This window comes from Physeter macrocephalus, chromosome 12 (genome assembly GCF_002837175.3).
Source record: "Physeter macrocephalus isolate SW-GA chromosome 12, ASM283717v5, whole genome shotgun sequence".
NCBI classification, from domain to species: domain Eukaryota; kingdom Metazoa; phylum Chordata; class Mammalia; order Artiodactyla; family Physeteridae; genus Physeter; species Physeter macrocephalus.
Window position 1 is genome coordinate 60077398 of NC_041225.1, and position 17217 is coordinate 60094614.

The window sequence follows — 17217 nt, forward strand, 5'->3', positions numbered from 1 at the left end:
GCCCAGCCGCTCCGCGGCATGTGGGATCTTCCCGGACCGGGGCACGAACCCGTGTCCCCTGCATCGGCAGGCGGATTCTCAACCACTGCGCCACCAGGGAAGCCCAAAGAGGCACTTTAAATATAAGATTTTAAAAGGTCTAAAATTATGAAATTTTCATTGATTCGTATTTATTTACCACCTACTATATGCCAGGATAACATTTTAAATTTATATCTGGTGGACTTCCCCAGATATAAATTCCCCAGATATAAGTTCTTTAACTTGGGGAAATACTGCATGTTACATCCCACTCTTGAAGAGTCACAAAAACCACTGTAGCATATTAAATGTTCTGAGAAGTCCTGTCATAAACAAATTTTTATTTAATCCAGCATTTCCAAAACTTACTTGACTTTATAATTTACTTTTCACTAAATATCTTTTTAATATCTTCAGGAAGCTAGTAATCCTTAAAACATAAGGCATATTCCCCTCTAATACAGCCACTACTCAATTTAGAAGTAACAAAAAGAATAAATGCTGAAAAAAAACCACACCAAGCTGGAACCGAGCTTTAATAATCTACAGAGAGTATCAGTTATTCCTAAGTAACTTTCTTCCAGGGTCTTGCATCATATTCTCCAATACTACCAGCGGGGGACACAGAATGCAATCACTTCTCAACTGATTCCTAAAACAATGCCTTTATCATGGAATACTCCAATACTAAAACTTATAAATGATTCATAATGTTGTGTAAAATTCAAACCAGTCTCCTTGGCTTATTTGTTTTACTCATTGATATAGCCCCAGAACATGGTTCAGTTCTTACACAGAATAGATGGTCAGTGAATCCTTGGCTCTAGGAATAAATGACTAAATGGATGAACGGATGAATATTTCCATCATGTGCTTTCAGTCCTGGTCTGGTTTATCTTCTAACTTTCTCAGACATATACAACATGTGTTCCAACCTCGATATCTTTGTTCATGCCTATATAACCTTATATGCAACATCCTCCTCTTTACCTATTCAAATCCTATCCATTTTTTCAAATCCAGATTAAGCCTGACTCCTGCACGAAGCCCGACCTCATCCTCCTCTGACACCCCTCATCCCCTGACAATATCAGTTTGATACTCATTTTTCCTAAGCTAGCTCACATGTTGGTCTTCTCTCTCAGTAAATGATAAAATCCTTGAAATCCAAGACCATGTCATAAACTACTTTTGTACATATTAGAGTGGCAAGGCACATAGTAAATATTCAATGCAAAAATTTTATTGATTGTATTTTATTAAAAGTTTGGTGTGTAACAAGAATAGTTCAAAATTCCTGGAATTTCTAAACTATCCATTACTAAAATCAATAGTTATAAGGACCAAGTTCTGAATAAAGAAGAAATATTATCCAAGTTCTAAAGAAACTGTTCCCTCTGGTTTTAACCTCTTTGACTCCATTTTCTCATTTGGAAAAGAGCTCTGTGGTATTTCTCTGCAGGTACTGAATGAGCAACAAATACTGCTTGTAAAACCCCTGATAAATGAAGACTTTATCTCATAGTCCTGGAAGAAATCCTGACGTCCTAAATTATGTAATCCTGGTATTACATTATATTAGTCTGGTTCATATAAAATGTAAGCTACAAAAATACCAAAGCTAAGAAAAAATATTTACTCATGCTTTTACTGAGATGCAGAAAGAGGATGCACGCATTGCCAAAATTCCATAGAACATGCTCAAACTAAAGCAACAATGCCTTAGTTATTAAAGAAGGCAATGGCCTGAAGCAGTACTTAGGAACAAAGATTACTTCGTCCCCGCAAGAGTCAATATTTAAGAACACAATGACTAATTCCCACTTCAAGTTCATGAACATATTTCTTTTTAAGAGCTTCTTTTTGGTTAAAATTTTTATTTGTGGTTTTCCTACCTGTGATCCATGAACCTAAGAATGAACAAAAACTTGAAACATGAAACTCTCCAGTAGGCCAAAGTGTCAGAATAGACTTAATTCTGATTTTAAGAACTTCTCAACAAGGGTTACACAAGACTTGTACTTAACTTCTCAGTCTCCAAGAATACACATTTAACTACTCTGCCTAAAGAACCAGATCGAATGTTCTGTAAACAACTGTGGAAAATGCATAAATGATACCTCCAGACCGTATCAAAACACTGGGGCTCTTAGCTTAATTTCAAATTATTTGAATCCAAACAAGTATTATTGTTGCTAATAGAAACTCCATTTATAAATAATCAGCTAAAATTTTTAAATGTTCTAGTTGAGCTTACTGTGAGCTAAAAGTAACCATTAACTTTATTTCCAGCACTAGCTGTGTGACCTTGAGCACCTCAATATTCACATCTGCAAAATGAGAATGGGACTGGATGGCTTCTTATGTCCTCTCAAACATAAAAACTAATATAATAATGGTTATTATTATAATAATTATTAAATATATGAATGAAAAATATAAGCAGAGATTTGGAAAAACATTAGGTTAAGCCTAGAAGACATCATACAATAGACAAAGATTATCACAAAACCCCCAAATCCTCTCCCCATAGCACCAAACTATCATCAAATACCAGAGTTTTATACAGGTAAATAAATGGCTTACTGGCCACACTGATATCCTATTGGGGGTAATGAAAAGGTCTTAAAATCAACTTGCCACATGGGAGATGTGAGAGTCCTGGCTCCACACTGAGACTTTGGTGAAGTGCCTCATTTCCCACAGTCTCAGGATGTAAAACCTAAAGCCACACTCTCAAAAGTGACTCACTGCTCATAAGGGGCTGTGTGTGCCAGTGGGTAAATCCGCATGTGCTCTGCAGATGTAGTTGGATTTGGGTTCTAGTTCTACCACTTTCTGGCTGTATGACCTCGGGCAAATAACTCAATCTCACCAACCCTAGTGTATTCCTGTGTGAAATTAGAATGACTCTATCCACTCTGCAGGGCTGTGATGAAGGCTAAAATAGACACTTATTAAGAATTTGGCACATGCCAAGCAAGCAAATAGGTGCTAAGGATATGCCATCTCCCTTCACAACTTCTCCATGCCTTTTACACGAGCGGAACAGAGACTCTACCGCCGCAGGTAACTGCCAGATTCTTCATCAGATTGTCAGTCTCCCTACAGGGCCAAGAGTATGTCTGATTCATCTTTGAATCCCAGTGCCCAGCAGAGGGCCCAGAGTGAAAATGCAATATAAATGCTTGTTAAATGGAGAAGACGAGAACCCACTGGGTCTGAGGATGTTAAGGTTATCCTGGCCACAGTCAAAAGAAAATTCTGATCTTCAGTTTGGCCAAATAGGCACTTGCTACAAACTACTGTGTAGTTCAAAGCAAATAAGCTATTCTGCATTCTAATAATTACAATCTTTAAAATTTAAAAACCTAGTTGCCCTACAGCTCCCAATTTTAGTTTTGAGAATCCAATTCTTTCCTAAACAATGGAGTGGGTGACCACAAAAACTTGTGGAATCTCTTTTCCTAGAAAACATGAAGAACAGGAGAGAAGCCAATCTGTCTGGAAACTGCTTCAAAACCTGTCTCTAAGCAAGGGGCTAGACTAGACTAGATGTCCCTCAGAGGATCCTTCCAGACCTGCACCACTAAGATGTTAAGGGAAATAACTAAAGCAATTCTCTGTTATTTATACACAGGAAAATAAAACAAACACAATTTAACATCTCCTAACATAGTCATCAGAAATAATTTTACTTGGACCTGGTGATCCTTTTACAAACATTTTCCTCTTAAACTGTATTAAATCATCCTAAGCTATTAATTTGAATATGAGCTCTCTCTAACAAGACAGAATTGAGATTGTACTTAACACTGAAAACAAGATTATTATTCTTTTGTTCCTCTTTTTCAACCTACCTGTTTCCATGTACCCCAAATCTGCTCATCCCCAAAGCTTTATAAGAAACACAGTCCCCCCAAGTGCTCCACTCAACTCTCCCACTAGTGAATTTCTAACGCAGCCATTATTCAGACCACATTGTGCAGCTGATTACTGTATGTTGTATTCTATTTGTATCTGCTTCACAACAGATGACAATTCTCGTTTCCCTAGCTGAAACGTAAGCTCCTTGAACAAGGTCCACCTTTTATATTTCTCATGGACTCCTCTACCGTGTCAATATTGAGTTCATGACAAATGCTTACGAATTCTTATTGGCTGACTGATTTAAAATGAAGAGAGAACAAGAGCTATAGAACACTCTGTACACTGAGCACCTGTATGAAGCTTTGGCAAAATCTAAAATAAAGCTTTTCAGACTACTACATTTATATTGATATTTGTCCTTTACCTGGGAATAGAACAGTTGAAGGTTAATACACAAAGGGGCTAAAGGGAAAGACCTAGAGTTAAAGATCACACTGGTTTAGCTCCTGCCCTGTAAGGAACGAGGAACTACCAAGGTGAGCCCACTCACAGTGCAGATGGAGGCTATTCTGGAACGCCCAGCACACTCCCCACATCACAGAGCTGAGTATCTTCTGATTCTATCAATACAAAGATCAATTACTCATTCTGTCAGGCCAGGTCAGTCCGGGGGTAACAAATAGAAAGGAAAGGAGCTTTAGAAAATTTAAATGTAACACCATTATTTAAAACAAACAAGTGAAACATGTTTTCTCATTCTTCATAATCCAAAAGACACATCTAGAACAAGGCTAGTGAGCGCTAGAGTTCAGTCATTTCAAGCATACTCTATATACTTATAAATGGGGATGCAGAACCTCTGCTCCTTTACACATGAAACGAGAACTTCTTGTCCCTACTACCAAGCAGGTACTGTTCTAGGCACCGGGAACATAGCAGTTCACCAAACTCATAATTCTAGTAACAATTATGTAAAGCCTAGGTTAGTATTTGATAGAAATAAAGAGACTTCAAGGATAGTCCAAATCTCTTATCTTAGAGGAGAAAACCAAGGCCCAGAGAGGTTAACTAACTTGTTTCAGTTGGTTATGGCAGGTCTATGGCAACAAAGCCAGGAGTAGAAACCAGATTTCTCATCTCTCATCTAGTAACAAAATTTGCTTATTCAGTAAGCAAGTATTTCTGGCCATTACATGCCAGACACTATGCTAGGCACCAGGTATACAAAAATAAGGACAAGATACTGACCCTGTACTCCAAAAGCACAGGGGAACTGTAAGACAATGAGATGAGTACAATAATAGAAGTGGTAACAGAGAAAAAGCAAACTACATCTCTAATTGCATAGGACTTCCAATATTTTAAAAGAAAATGAACTGTTACTAGTTTGTTTCATTCTCCCTATAGCCCTATGAGTACAGAACACAGATCTTATTATTCCTGGTCTATAGATGGAGAAATTGAAGGGCAAAGTGGGTAAGGGAGTCTATTAAGGGCATCTCCAGTGGTAACAAGATGCTTAGAAACCAAGTCTGTTTACTCCAGGATAGACTTTTTTTCCACTAGAGGGGAAAGGGAGATGTTCTTTTTCTGTCTGGTTCCCTTCTGATCAAGAGCACACATTTGCAAGACTGTGCACAGAACAATCTGTGGCTGTGAAAGTAGACTTCACTGGCCTATGAGGTCTCATTGGCTGAGTTTAGTTATTCAGTGGTTGAGTAACCAACCAACAAGACATCATTATTACTAGCATTCTTACAGTATCCATGATACATACACAGAATAGAAGCAAAAGGTTCTGCCCACGGGGAGTTAATATTGCAGCGGACAGGTATATAAACATTTCATCCAAAAGTGACATAATTAAACAAACTACAGCTAGAAGAATCATTACAAATAATGGCAAGTTTAAGACACTAAAGGTTTTGCAGAGCATATCTAGTGGGTGCTGCCGAGAAATATACTCTTTAAGGGTTAAACAAAGAACAGAAGCCTTGTATATATAATGATATATATCAACCTTCAGGTTACTGAAATAAAAACTCTTACCAAAAATGCTTATCACATTAAAAGTAATTAACTTTTTAATACCTTCACTTTTCAGCTTTATTCAAAACAATTAATTATATGAATATTCTATTTCCCTCTTTCTAGGAAAGTTATATATTTTGTAACCTTTCCTATTTAAGAGGAATGAATTTATAATGGAGGTTCACATCAGCAAGCTGTGGCAAAGAGATTACAACAGTGTGGTTTCATTGTGCTATTCTTCCACCCTCCTTCAGATGCAACCTACATAAAATGAATCTGATAATTTTCTCCTGTATAAAGTAAAATTTGTATACATATCCAAGAATCACTCACTTCATGAAAAGTAAAAGGGAAAAAACACATTTCTTCATTTTCGAGTTCAGTTTTAAACATTAATTTCACTTGTTTGATAACCTCATATCATATTTTATTTATGCACTATTTATCATGGCCTTATAATATGACCAAACTGTTTTAAACCTTAGCACTTTATTGAATTATTAACAAAATAAGCAAAGCTAAAAAGAAACAAATATTAGTGATTTCAAACTAGTGACAGGAAGAATTTATTTAGGAACAAGCTAAATAGTAGAAATTACAATCAACCTTTTAAAGAAATAATGTTATCATTGTTAGAAATACAACTCAGCTAAAAAAAAAAAAAAACCTCTCTAGTATTTCCTTAGTATACTCAAGGAATTCACACTTACAGCCACCTGCTTTCCATTTAAATATTTATTGAATTTTATAGGGTGATAAATAGCAATTTAAATAACAATTCAGAACTACCAGTAGATTTCATTAGATTTACCAACAGTGCATCATAAAAATGTTTCATGATATTTTCTCATTCCTAAGACTTAGTTCCATCACAAGAAAATATATTTTAAAAAACAAGAGCTTAAAACCTGACTTTAAAGTGTGATCATCAACTTTTTTAGACAGGAGAGGAATAGGGCCTGATTTATCTCTAGAGCATCAAGAGAAAGACCACTGGGCCAAATCAGATATAGTAAATGAAGTTAAGAAATGATTAAGCATGCAGCGACAGTGACATCTAGTGTTAACAACTGCAAGCCACTAGACTAACACTAAAACCCTCCTAAGTGCTAAAGAAACAGCTATTCAAAGCTTCTCTTCTTTAAAAACCAACAAACAGAACTTGTGCATTGTATCTAAAAATTACTCATAATCAAAATATTTCAGTAAGCTATTTTCCCAGATGTTAAAAAAAACCTTAAGAGGAAAATGTCTTAGAGAGTAAACATAACACCGAAGACCTAAAAGTAAAAAGCATTGTTTATTCTGTGTGACCAACATCCGTAACTGCTCCCCTTGGTTAGAGGTTAATGTAAAAGTAATCTGGGACATGTCCCGATGAGTGTACTATAAACATTTAAACTTCCAGTTACTATAAAAGCAAAGATATTGCACAAGCTAGTACCTGATGACACATCAAGAAAAAGCAATACAGGACATTTCAGGAATACCTGAAGAAGATGTAAATCAAAAACAAAACAAAAAAACGAACTTTAGCTGTTGCACTGAGAAACAAGCTCTACATTTCAGCCCTTGCTACTCTGATATATATTTTTTTGCTGCTTTGAAAGGTCCACTTATTAAACAGTAGATATTTTTGCCCAAGGGCTTAGAATTTGGCAGCATAGGTTAATTTACCATAGTATTTTTATAGTTTTATGCTCTAGATGAATCTATAAAAGTAAGCAAAATTCCAAAAATTATTTTTGGCCAGGACAATATTTTGTAAAAAAGTAAAGTTAGCATTAGATGAAGCTTACCTATTTTTTTTGGAAAGTTCATCCTTTCCCCTTTTAACTCCAAATATTCTTGTGATCAACGTACTAAAGAGAAGTGTGGATGAATTTCTCACCTAATGTAAAAATAAATACACAATAAAGGTTAAGAAATATTCATGGCGTGAAACCAACATTTACAATGTTCAAACTAGACATTCAAAATCATTACCCGATTGCCTAGTGTGGGGCTAAAGAAGATGTGGTTTATGTCCATAAAAGAAGACAATTTTCAATAACTTTATAGTAATTACCTCAATGACTTCCTCTTAAACTGAGCTCTACAATCCAACCACATGCATACAACACAGCTTTTTCCTATACTTCTAATATTACCTCCAACTGTTTTCACTATCTCTTTGTACTTGTATCATTAAATAACACTTAAAAAGAAACAATAAATTCATTTTCCCACATCATTTCTGATGATGAATATCCCAAGAAAGAGCTCAGCTCTTTTCTTTTATTTTCTGTAATCATTTACCTATGAGAAAATACTTATCAGACCTAACTCAAAGGATCCACATTACTAATATGGCCAAGAAAATATTTAACATCATATACAAAATGTTATTAACCACACAACTGCAGTAACCTAACAAAGTAATTTTAACCCTAAGATTATCTGAGACAGCTGGTTCACAGAAATAAGAAGAAAAAACTATGAACATGAATCATTTCTTCAAATGGTAATAAAAAAGCAGATCTATTTCCAAACCAATGTATCAAGATGCTTTCCTACATCATAAAAATGTCTTGAAAGCCATGGGATATTGGGCTTCCTCAATTACCTTGCCAAATCAGAGTAGAGATGTATAAATATATACTGACCTCCCTATAGTGTGTAAGGCCCTATACCAACCCCATGGAGAATGTCCAGAAATAGAACACACACACTTACTGCTAACACAGAGCTTATATTCTATTTAGATAGGAGTCATATGCTGTGTTAAATAGCAATATAAGAAAAAAGGTAGTTAAAAGTAACAATGTAGGATTTAGAAGATAGCTTCCTGAAACGACTGCAGTAAGGATCACAACTCAAATGCCCATAAAGACAGTGAGTGACAGAGGCAGCAGAGGATTGGGTCTAATGCAGTCACTATTCAGCTTCAGCTGAAGTTGCTGCCTTGAGGGGAATGTAAGCCCAGTGTTGCCAGATCTTCTGCTTTTTGAAGAGAAGCCAGAAACCCCAACTTTTATGTGAAATCTATTTTGAAAAGTTGGCAACAAATTAAAGGAAAAAAAAAAAACTATTGTGGAAGCCAAATAAAACACAGTTGTGGGCCAGATTTGACCTATCAGCCACCAGTTTGCAACCTCTCCTCTAGAAGCACATGACTGACTCAATTTATGTGTGGTAACTCTTGAAATGGACCACAGATACTCAATTTATGTGTGGTAACTCTTGAAATGGACCACAGATACACTGGCACAATTCATACCATAATTGCAATAAAACCCTAAAATTGGACAAACTCACTTATGTCCATTCAACAGTTAACAAACATTAATGAAGTCCCTACTGTGTGCCTTGCCTACTATCCCCAAACACAACACCCTGTCCTGTTACTCCATCAACATTGCCTCTGTCCTAGCTCAGGTCTTGATTATCTCTCACCAAGGTCATTGACTTGGTTCCCAAAGACTCCTTAGGTTCAAGATGACTTGGTAACGTCATCCAGGACCCTATCGTCTCTTAAGAATCATACAAAAACATAAAAAGAAAAGAAAAATCAAAACACAAACTCCATCTTTCCCTAAACCAAACTTTCTGACAAAGACTGCCAGAAGCAGTAAACTTAAAACAGGAGTGTCTGGAGATGAAAGAGGATGCCTGCTGAGGCATACTTTATCAAAATTGTAGAGGACTGTTTTACAAAGTGAATGGGCACCCATCTGCCACCCCAAGCAAGAAAGAAAACTCCCTTGTTTGATTTGATAGGCTGAAGGCAGGACACACATAACGTCTTTTAGTAATGTTAAGATGGATCAAACAGATTACCAGCCTGATCCATTCATCAAGTTCCCTCATTAGTAGCCAGTGATTATCATTACTTATTCCAGTAGGCATAGCAAATTAGTGATTTTCTACTATTAATTAGTTACAATTTTCAGAAAAACTACCATTAAAAAAAAAAGCTTTCCTTCATGAGCTATTTGGTCATTCTGTTATCAGTTAGTACAGAATTATTTCCATAAATTTACCAGTGTGCAGAATGAGTTCATGTCATAGCAACCTCCAAAGGTGACCAAATGATAAACTTTTAAGACATTTTTAAAAATTAATTTTCCTGTTATTGAGATATAATTCACATACCATAAAATTCGCCATCTTAAAAGTACTATTCAGTGGTTTTTACTATGTTCACAAAGTAGGAAACTATCACCACTACCTAATTCCAGAATATTTTCATGACTCCAAAATGAAACCCTATACACATTAACAGTCATTTCCTATTCTCCCTCACTAGGCAAGTACTAATCTACTTTCTGTCTCTAGGGATTTACCTATTCTGGATGTTTCATATTCATGAGATCACGTGACATGCAGCCTTTTATGTCTGGCTTCTTTCATTTGGCTGTCATTCTCAAGGTTCACCCATGTTGTAGCATGTATCAGTATGCCATTCCTTTTTATGGCTGAATAATATTCCACTGAATGGATATACCACATTAAAAAAATCTACTCATCATTTGATGAACACTGGGTTGTTTCCACTTTTTGGCTATTATGGATAATGGTGCTATGAACACTCACATACAAGTTTTTGTGTGAACAAGTTTTCACTTTTCTTGGGTATATACCAAGAAGTGAATCTGCTGGGTCACATGGTAACTCTATGTTAACCTGTTGAGAAACTGCCAAAGTGGCAGTACCATTTACATCCTTACCAGCACTGTACGAGAGTTCCATTTTCACCAGTTCTCCAAATCCTCCCCAATAATTGTTATGGTCCACCTTTTAAATTATAGCTATCCCACTGGATATGAAATGGTTATCTCACTGTGGTTTTGATTTGTGTTTTCCTGATAATGAATGATGCTAAGCATCTTTTCATGTACTTACTGGCCACTTGTGTATCTTTTTTGTTTTTTTTTTTTTTTGGAGAAATATATTCAAATTCATTGTCCATTTTTAAATTGGGTTCTTTTTATCATTGATTTGTAAGAGTTCTTTATATATCCTGGATACCAGTCAAATATACGATTATCAGATATATGATTTGCAAATATTTTCTCCCATTCTGTTAAATGTCTTTTCATTTTCTTAGTGGTATGGCTTTGAAATACAGACATTTTAAATTTTGATCAATCTAATCTACCATTTTTCTTTTGTTGCTTGTGCTTTAGGTGTCATATCTAAGAAGGCATAACCTACTCCAAGGTCACAAAGATTTATACTTATGTTTTCTTCTAATGGTTTTATCATTTTGGCTCTTACATTTAGGACTTTGATCCATTTTGAGTTAATTTCTAAATATAGTATAAGATAGGAAGCAAAAGCATTCTTTTGCATGTGGATATTCAGTTGTCCCAGTACCATTTGTTGAACAGACTATTCTTTCCCCCCACTGAATTGTTTTGGCACCTTTTTTATTAAAAGTTAGGTTTTATTTCTGGACTCTTAATTCTGTTCCACTTATTTATATAAGTCTATCCTTAAGGCATTACCACACTGTCTTGATTACTGTTGCTTTGTGTAAGTCTTGAAATTTGGATATGTGAGTCTTCCAATTCTGTTCTTTTTCAAGATTGTTCTGGCTATTCTAAGTCTCTTGCATTCTCTCCCAATTTTAGAATAAACCGGTCAATTTCTGCAAAAAAGTCAAAATGGAATTTTAACAGAGATTATAGTGAATCTGTAGATTGGGGAGTATTGCCATCTTAAGAATATTGTCTTTCAGTCCATGAATATGGAATATCTTCCAACTTATTTAGGCCTTCTTCAATTTCTTTCAACAATGGTTTGTAAGTTTCATTGCCCAAATCTTGCACTTCTTTTGTTACATTTATTCTTAAATATTTTATTCTTTTTGATTCTATTATAAATGGAAATGTTTTCTTAATTTCATTTTTTGATTATTCATTGGTAGTGTATAGAAATACAACTGATTTTTGTACATTGATCTTGTGTCCTGCAACCTTGCTGAGCTTGTTTATTAGCCGTAATTTGTGTGTGAGTGTGCGTGTGTGTGTGTGAACGCCTTAGGATTTTCTATATGTAAGTGCAATTGAAAAACAGAAATAGTTTTGTATCTTTCTTTCCAATCTGGCTGATATTATTTCTTATTCTTGCCTAACTGCCCTACCTAAAACCTCCAGTACAATGTTGAATAGATGTGACAAGCGTGGATATCCTTGTCCTGTTCCTGATCTTAGGGGAAAGGCTTTCAGTCTTTTACCATTAAGTACATTGTTAGCTATGGATTTTTCATTAATACCCTTCACCAATTGAGAAAGTTCCCTTCCATTTCTAGTTTATTGAGTGTTATTAACATGAAATGGTGTCGGATTATGTCAACTGCTTTTTTGCCTCTGCTTAAACGATCATGTGGTTTTTGGTTCTTTATTCTATTTGTACGGGTTATTAAATTGATTTCCATATGTTGAAACATATATACTCTGTTTTAAAAGTATAGAAGTTACACAGCATAACATTTTTAAAAGTTACTGTAAATGTAGAGCAAAATAACTAGCATGAAGACTACTTGTTACTTAAGCTAGAAGAGTGTCCTTGTTTCTGTGTTGACAGTATTAATAGTTCAAGGACATCTGTTTCAAGTACCCCTTTTTATTGTCTAATATTTCATCCATATTTTCTGTCCCTGTTCACTATAAAGCTAATGAGGAGGGGAACTAAGTAGAAGTACAATTGAGAACAAGGTTGTGACTAACTGACAAACTACATTATCAACTCCTAAAACATGGACAGTAAATACTAACGTGATTCACTAATGTTAAATCTTAATGTGGGTAATGAAAAAGTTCATATACAGTGCTAGTATATTTTGAAAAACTCATAGTAGTAATGGCAATGAAAACAGTTCTGTTTATTAGGAAGGAAGGACCAAGGAGAGTGCAAGTAAAAAGGAAAGTAACAACAGAGAAGAGCAAGTAGTAATAAAGTTAGAAATGGAGAGAACAGAATGGCTGCCAAATAACTCCAACTATAATCAATCCTTATCACAAGGAAAACTCCAGAAAACCTGTTTTCTTACTACCTTCCCCATCAAGCCCCCAACATACAGTTGATAGAGACTTGGTATTCAGCTACAAACTGACAACTGCTGCCAAAGTTTTCCCCTTCTATTAGCTGATTACATATGCTTTTTCTTTCCTTTGTAGTACAAAAGCATTTCCAAACAGATTTCTGTAAGATACAGAAGAGTTAGGTAAATGAAAATTAGGTTTCACAAAGCAGTGTGTGTGTGTGTGTATATATGTATATGTCTACTTATGTATACTACATACTTTTCTTATACATTTATGTCTTTTCTTATATAACATAAATGCTTCCTTAACAAATATTTTAAAAATATGAATGGAGAACCTATCATGTGCAATCACTATATGGTACAATCATTTACACACCATATACCTTTACCCTTTATAGACAGTCACATCCTTGAAGATGGGATCTGCATATAATATTATGAAATATTTTGTCTAGTGTACATAGTGCCAGTTTATAGTAGAAAGAAAGACTTTCTGAAAAAATTAAATGGGATTTCAATTCTAATTTGCCTTCCATCACCTCTTAGCCACGGACCTTGAAAAAGACACTTAAAACTTCAGGTCACAAGTCCCTCATCTGCAATCCAGGAAAACTGTACTATGATTTCTGGTCCTATGATTAAGGGGAGGGCCAGCCCTGTCTGGAATTCAGGGTGACTTTCTTCCAAAGTAGCAAGACACTTATCCCATGAGAAAAGAAGAGACGGAGCTTCTAGTAGCCCATGCACCACCTACAGGTGAATTAAGGAAAAAGTACTCTTCCTGTGAGTGAATAAAGCTCCACGCCAAGGCATGTAGTGTAATAAGCAGAGCATGGCTGAGTTTCAGCACCGCACAGCCCTCAGCCTGGCACCCTTGTGGCAACCTCACAACCACCAGCGGGCCTGTTGACGGTGCCGAAAGAGGAATAGAGTGCACATGGCAGCACTAATGGGAAGATTTGAAAGGCTCTTTTTCTTCCTCAAACCCACCGCATCCTGTAAACCAGAGCTGGCCTGAGGGAAGCAAAGTAAGATGTACCAGATAGAAATATAAACCTGGTGTGGGTCTTAGAAGGACCCTAAGGTGGCAGACTCAATGGAGCTTCTGGGCAAGCTGGAAAGATGAGTTACCTGCCCTGCAATGAGGATGCAGGGAAAGAAGATCAGGTAGCTGAACATAAAAAAGGAAATGCCCCGAAATGTCTCAGTTTTCAAAACCTGCCCAGAAAATTGTTTCCATAGATATATGTATCTACAAATCACTTTGTTACCTAATTTTTAACTAAACTAGCTTCATCTCTAAAATATATGTTGAAGATTATCACTTGTCACCATCTTTACTAATATTTCTCTATTCTGAGCCATTATCATCACTTGGCAGAACTATTACAATAGCTTCCTGATCGGTCTTCCACCTTCCCTCCTGCCACCTCACAATCGAGCCTCCACTTTTCACTACATCAGTCAAAGCCCATCATCCCCCTCCTGTGAAACTCTCTCATGCAGGGTTTTTCAACAGCAGTGGAAGCCAAGTGTCAAACCCCAGACACCAATGGTGACTGTGGCTCATCCAGCCATTTCCAGACTCAGATGAGATGCTACATCACAGGGCACGGGATCTGGCTTCTCTAGCAGCTACCCAAGGGTTGTGTCAACACCTGCGCAAGTTGTGTTAATGCCCCAAGGGGTAACTTTGACCAATAAGAGAGAGAAGGTGGGAGTGTTCCCGGAGTCAGTAGTTTCACATGGCCTGGCTAGAAGATACACCACATGACCAGACAAGCAGCTCAGTTTTCCTGCAAGTTAAACTACAACGCCTGCTGGATAATGTCTCTTCTCCTTTCTTGCCTCACTTCCCTTTTTCCTTCATTCCTGCTGCTGTAGGTTTGTACCATTCAATAAAACCTTAGCACCCAGGCTATACCTCCAGCTCTGTTTTCTACGGACAGGGTCAAAACCCTACAAGGTAAAGTAAGATACACCTTTGCCGTATTCCTATAATACCCAAAACTTTCCCCGATAATAGTACAGATTCTAGAATCACACAAATAATAGTTGTACGTCCTTGGACAAAGTTATTTCTCCTCTCTCCTCTCTTTATCTGTAAAATGGGGATTCTAATAACAGAATCTACTTAGCAGGATTGCTCTGAGCATGAACTGAGATAATCAATGTAAATGATACCAAGCACATGGAAAACAGTCAATAAGACAGTCACTATTATGATTATGTCTTACTTATCCTTGTATTTCTAGTGTTTAATATTGTCTGTAACCAGTAGGTATACCTAATGTCTTATATATATTTACAACAATACATTTCCCCTGGCTTTTATAAATGCCTAATACGGGCTTCCCTGGTGGCGCAGTGGTTGAGAATCCGCCTGCCGATGCAGGGGACGCCGGTTCGTGCCCCGGTCTGGGAAGATCCCACATGCCGCGGAGCGGCTGGGCCCGTATAGGTGGCAAAGATTGAGAGATTTGTGTGGTCTCAATACAAAGATTGAGGACTCTGTACAAACTATTAAATATACACATGAATGCTTCCTGGAAAATGTTCCTTTACTGCAAAATTAAAATTAAGCTTATTTTACTTTTTTTTTCTCTAACTTACCAGGAAAAACAATTAAGCCAAAAGTACAGATGGAGTCACCTTTAGGTACAAGATATATTCCTGAGAAGATGTGTACAAATCAGATTTCTGTAAATCAAACCATATTTCACACACAATCAGGAAAAACCACTCTTTAAACAATTTCACACAGAATGCTATGGTTAATTGTTTTGTAAAATGAAGACTTCTTCACATTCGTTGAGTATGTTGACATGGTTCTGGCGTATCTTAGATTAGGTTTTTATAGGGAAGGAAACAGAACAATTGATATATTTAAGTCAGAGTATGGATCATTATAGCTGTGATGTTTATTTTCTCTGGTAAAGCAAACAAACTGAATAGAAACAAAAAAGATTCCTTTAAAACACGTGTTAAAAGGGAAGATTCCTCCCCAATAAAACTATACATAAGCACTTATATATATTTGTGCAGGCTTTTATAGATTATGTGTGCATATGAGTACTACACACACATAAGAGCCACATAGAAAAAAGAGAAAGAAAACACATTCGAATGCTAAAGATTATTATATCTATATGGTAGTTAAACCAGTGACTTTTCCTTTTCCTTTTATGCTTGTATTTTCAGACTTTCTGCAGTGCCCATGTGTTACTGTTTAAAAGGTCTCCAAAAAAGACTTTAAAAAAAAAAGATCCATTCATTTCCGATACTTTCAGTTTTCCTAAAGTTGGAAAAGTCACCAGGTTTCACTCTCTGAAAGCCCTTTCATAGAGAACATTTCTCTGTTCACCTGGAATGAATGGCTTAAAGAAAACAATACTGACATTTCTGGCAATCAGCTTTATGATCTCTACTCTTCCTGATGGTCAAGCCACATTCCTACCTACCTCTCCTGACAGTATACAGGTATTGCTCCGTTTTCCTGTAAATGCAAAAGGTAAACACCGTGTCCTCAGGAGTAGTTAGGCAATGCTCCTAGACAGAATTTCAGACATTTACCTTTCTTACAGGAAGATGTACGATTTTCCAGGCAACAGTTGGCAGCCTTGAGGATTCCTCTTTACATGGGGAGTCTGTGCCTTGGGCTCCACTGCAATATACTGACTCTCAATTAGAGGCTCATCGGAGAGTTATGAATTGGTTTGTGCAGCTCACTAATTGGTAAGCCTGCCTTTCTAGTAAATTCTCTATTCTGCAGGTAATATATTAAGGTCTAGCTTCTTTTCTCCTCTCCCTTTGCCAGCCTTTTTTTTTTTTTTTTTTAACACTACAGTCAAGTGCCTACAAACCATAGGTTAGTCTCCTTTATTCTAGAAGGCACAATGATGTAGGAAAAACAATAAAATCATTGTGTTTCTCCCAGGAATTATTCTAAAAAACATGAAAGTTTACTTTCTTTAATCTGAAAACTGTACTGCCCACAATCTTAGAGTTCTGAATCAAAGTTTCTGGATGGTAATCATATTGCAAAAAACAAAAGAAAACAAAAAAAATTGACTCAGCATTTAACCTCCCCCATTTTCAGGTTTTGTGTCTGTTTTTTTCACCTTTTGATAAGTATCTTTCCAGCATTCGCTCAACACACTGATACCCAGAGCCCACAACAGACACATTCAGATAGAGTCATTCTGCTTCCAGCTCAACATCAAGTGCAATCAAAACATCAAACGAGATACCACTTCACACCT

At 36.3% G+C, this 17217-nt stretch overlaps 1 protein-coding gene across 6 annotated transcripts in view; it reads right to left on the reverse strand.

Moving 5' to 3' along the window:
* The window catches only part of THADA (THADA armadillo repeat containing), a 305797-nt gene that overhangs the window by 201213 nt on the left and 87367 nt on the right, over positions 1-17217 (reverse strand). For all 6 annotated transcript variants that reach the window (XM_007128982.4, XM_028496748.2, XM_007128981.4 and 3 more), the window contains one exon: positions 7722-7813. In XM_007128982.4, coding sequence (XP_007129044.2) covers positions 7722-7813 — 92 coding nt within the window. The remainder of the gene's footprint in view (positions 1-7721; positions 7814-17217) is intronic.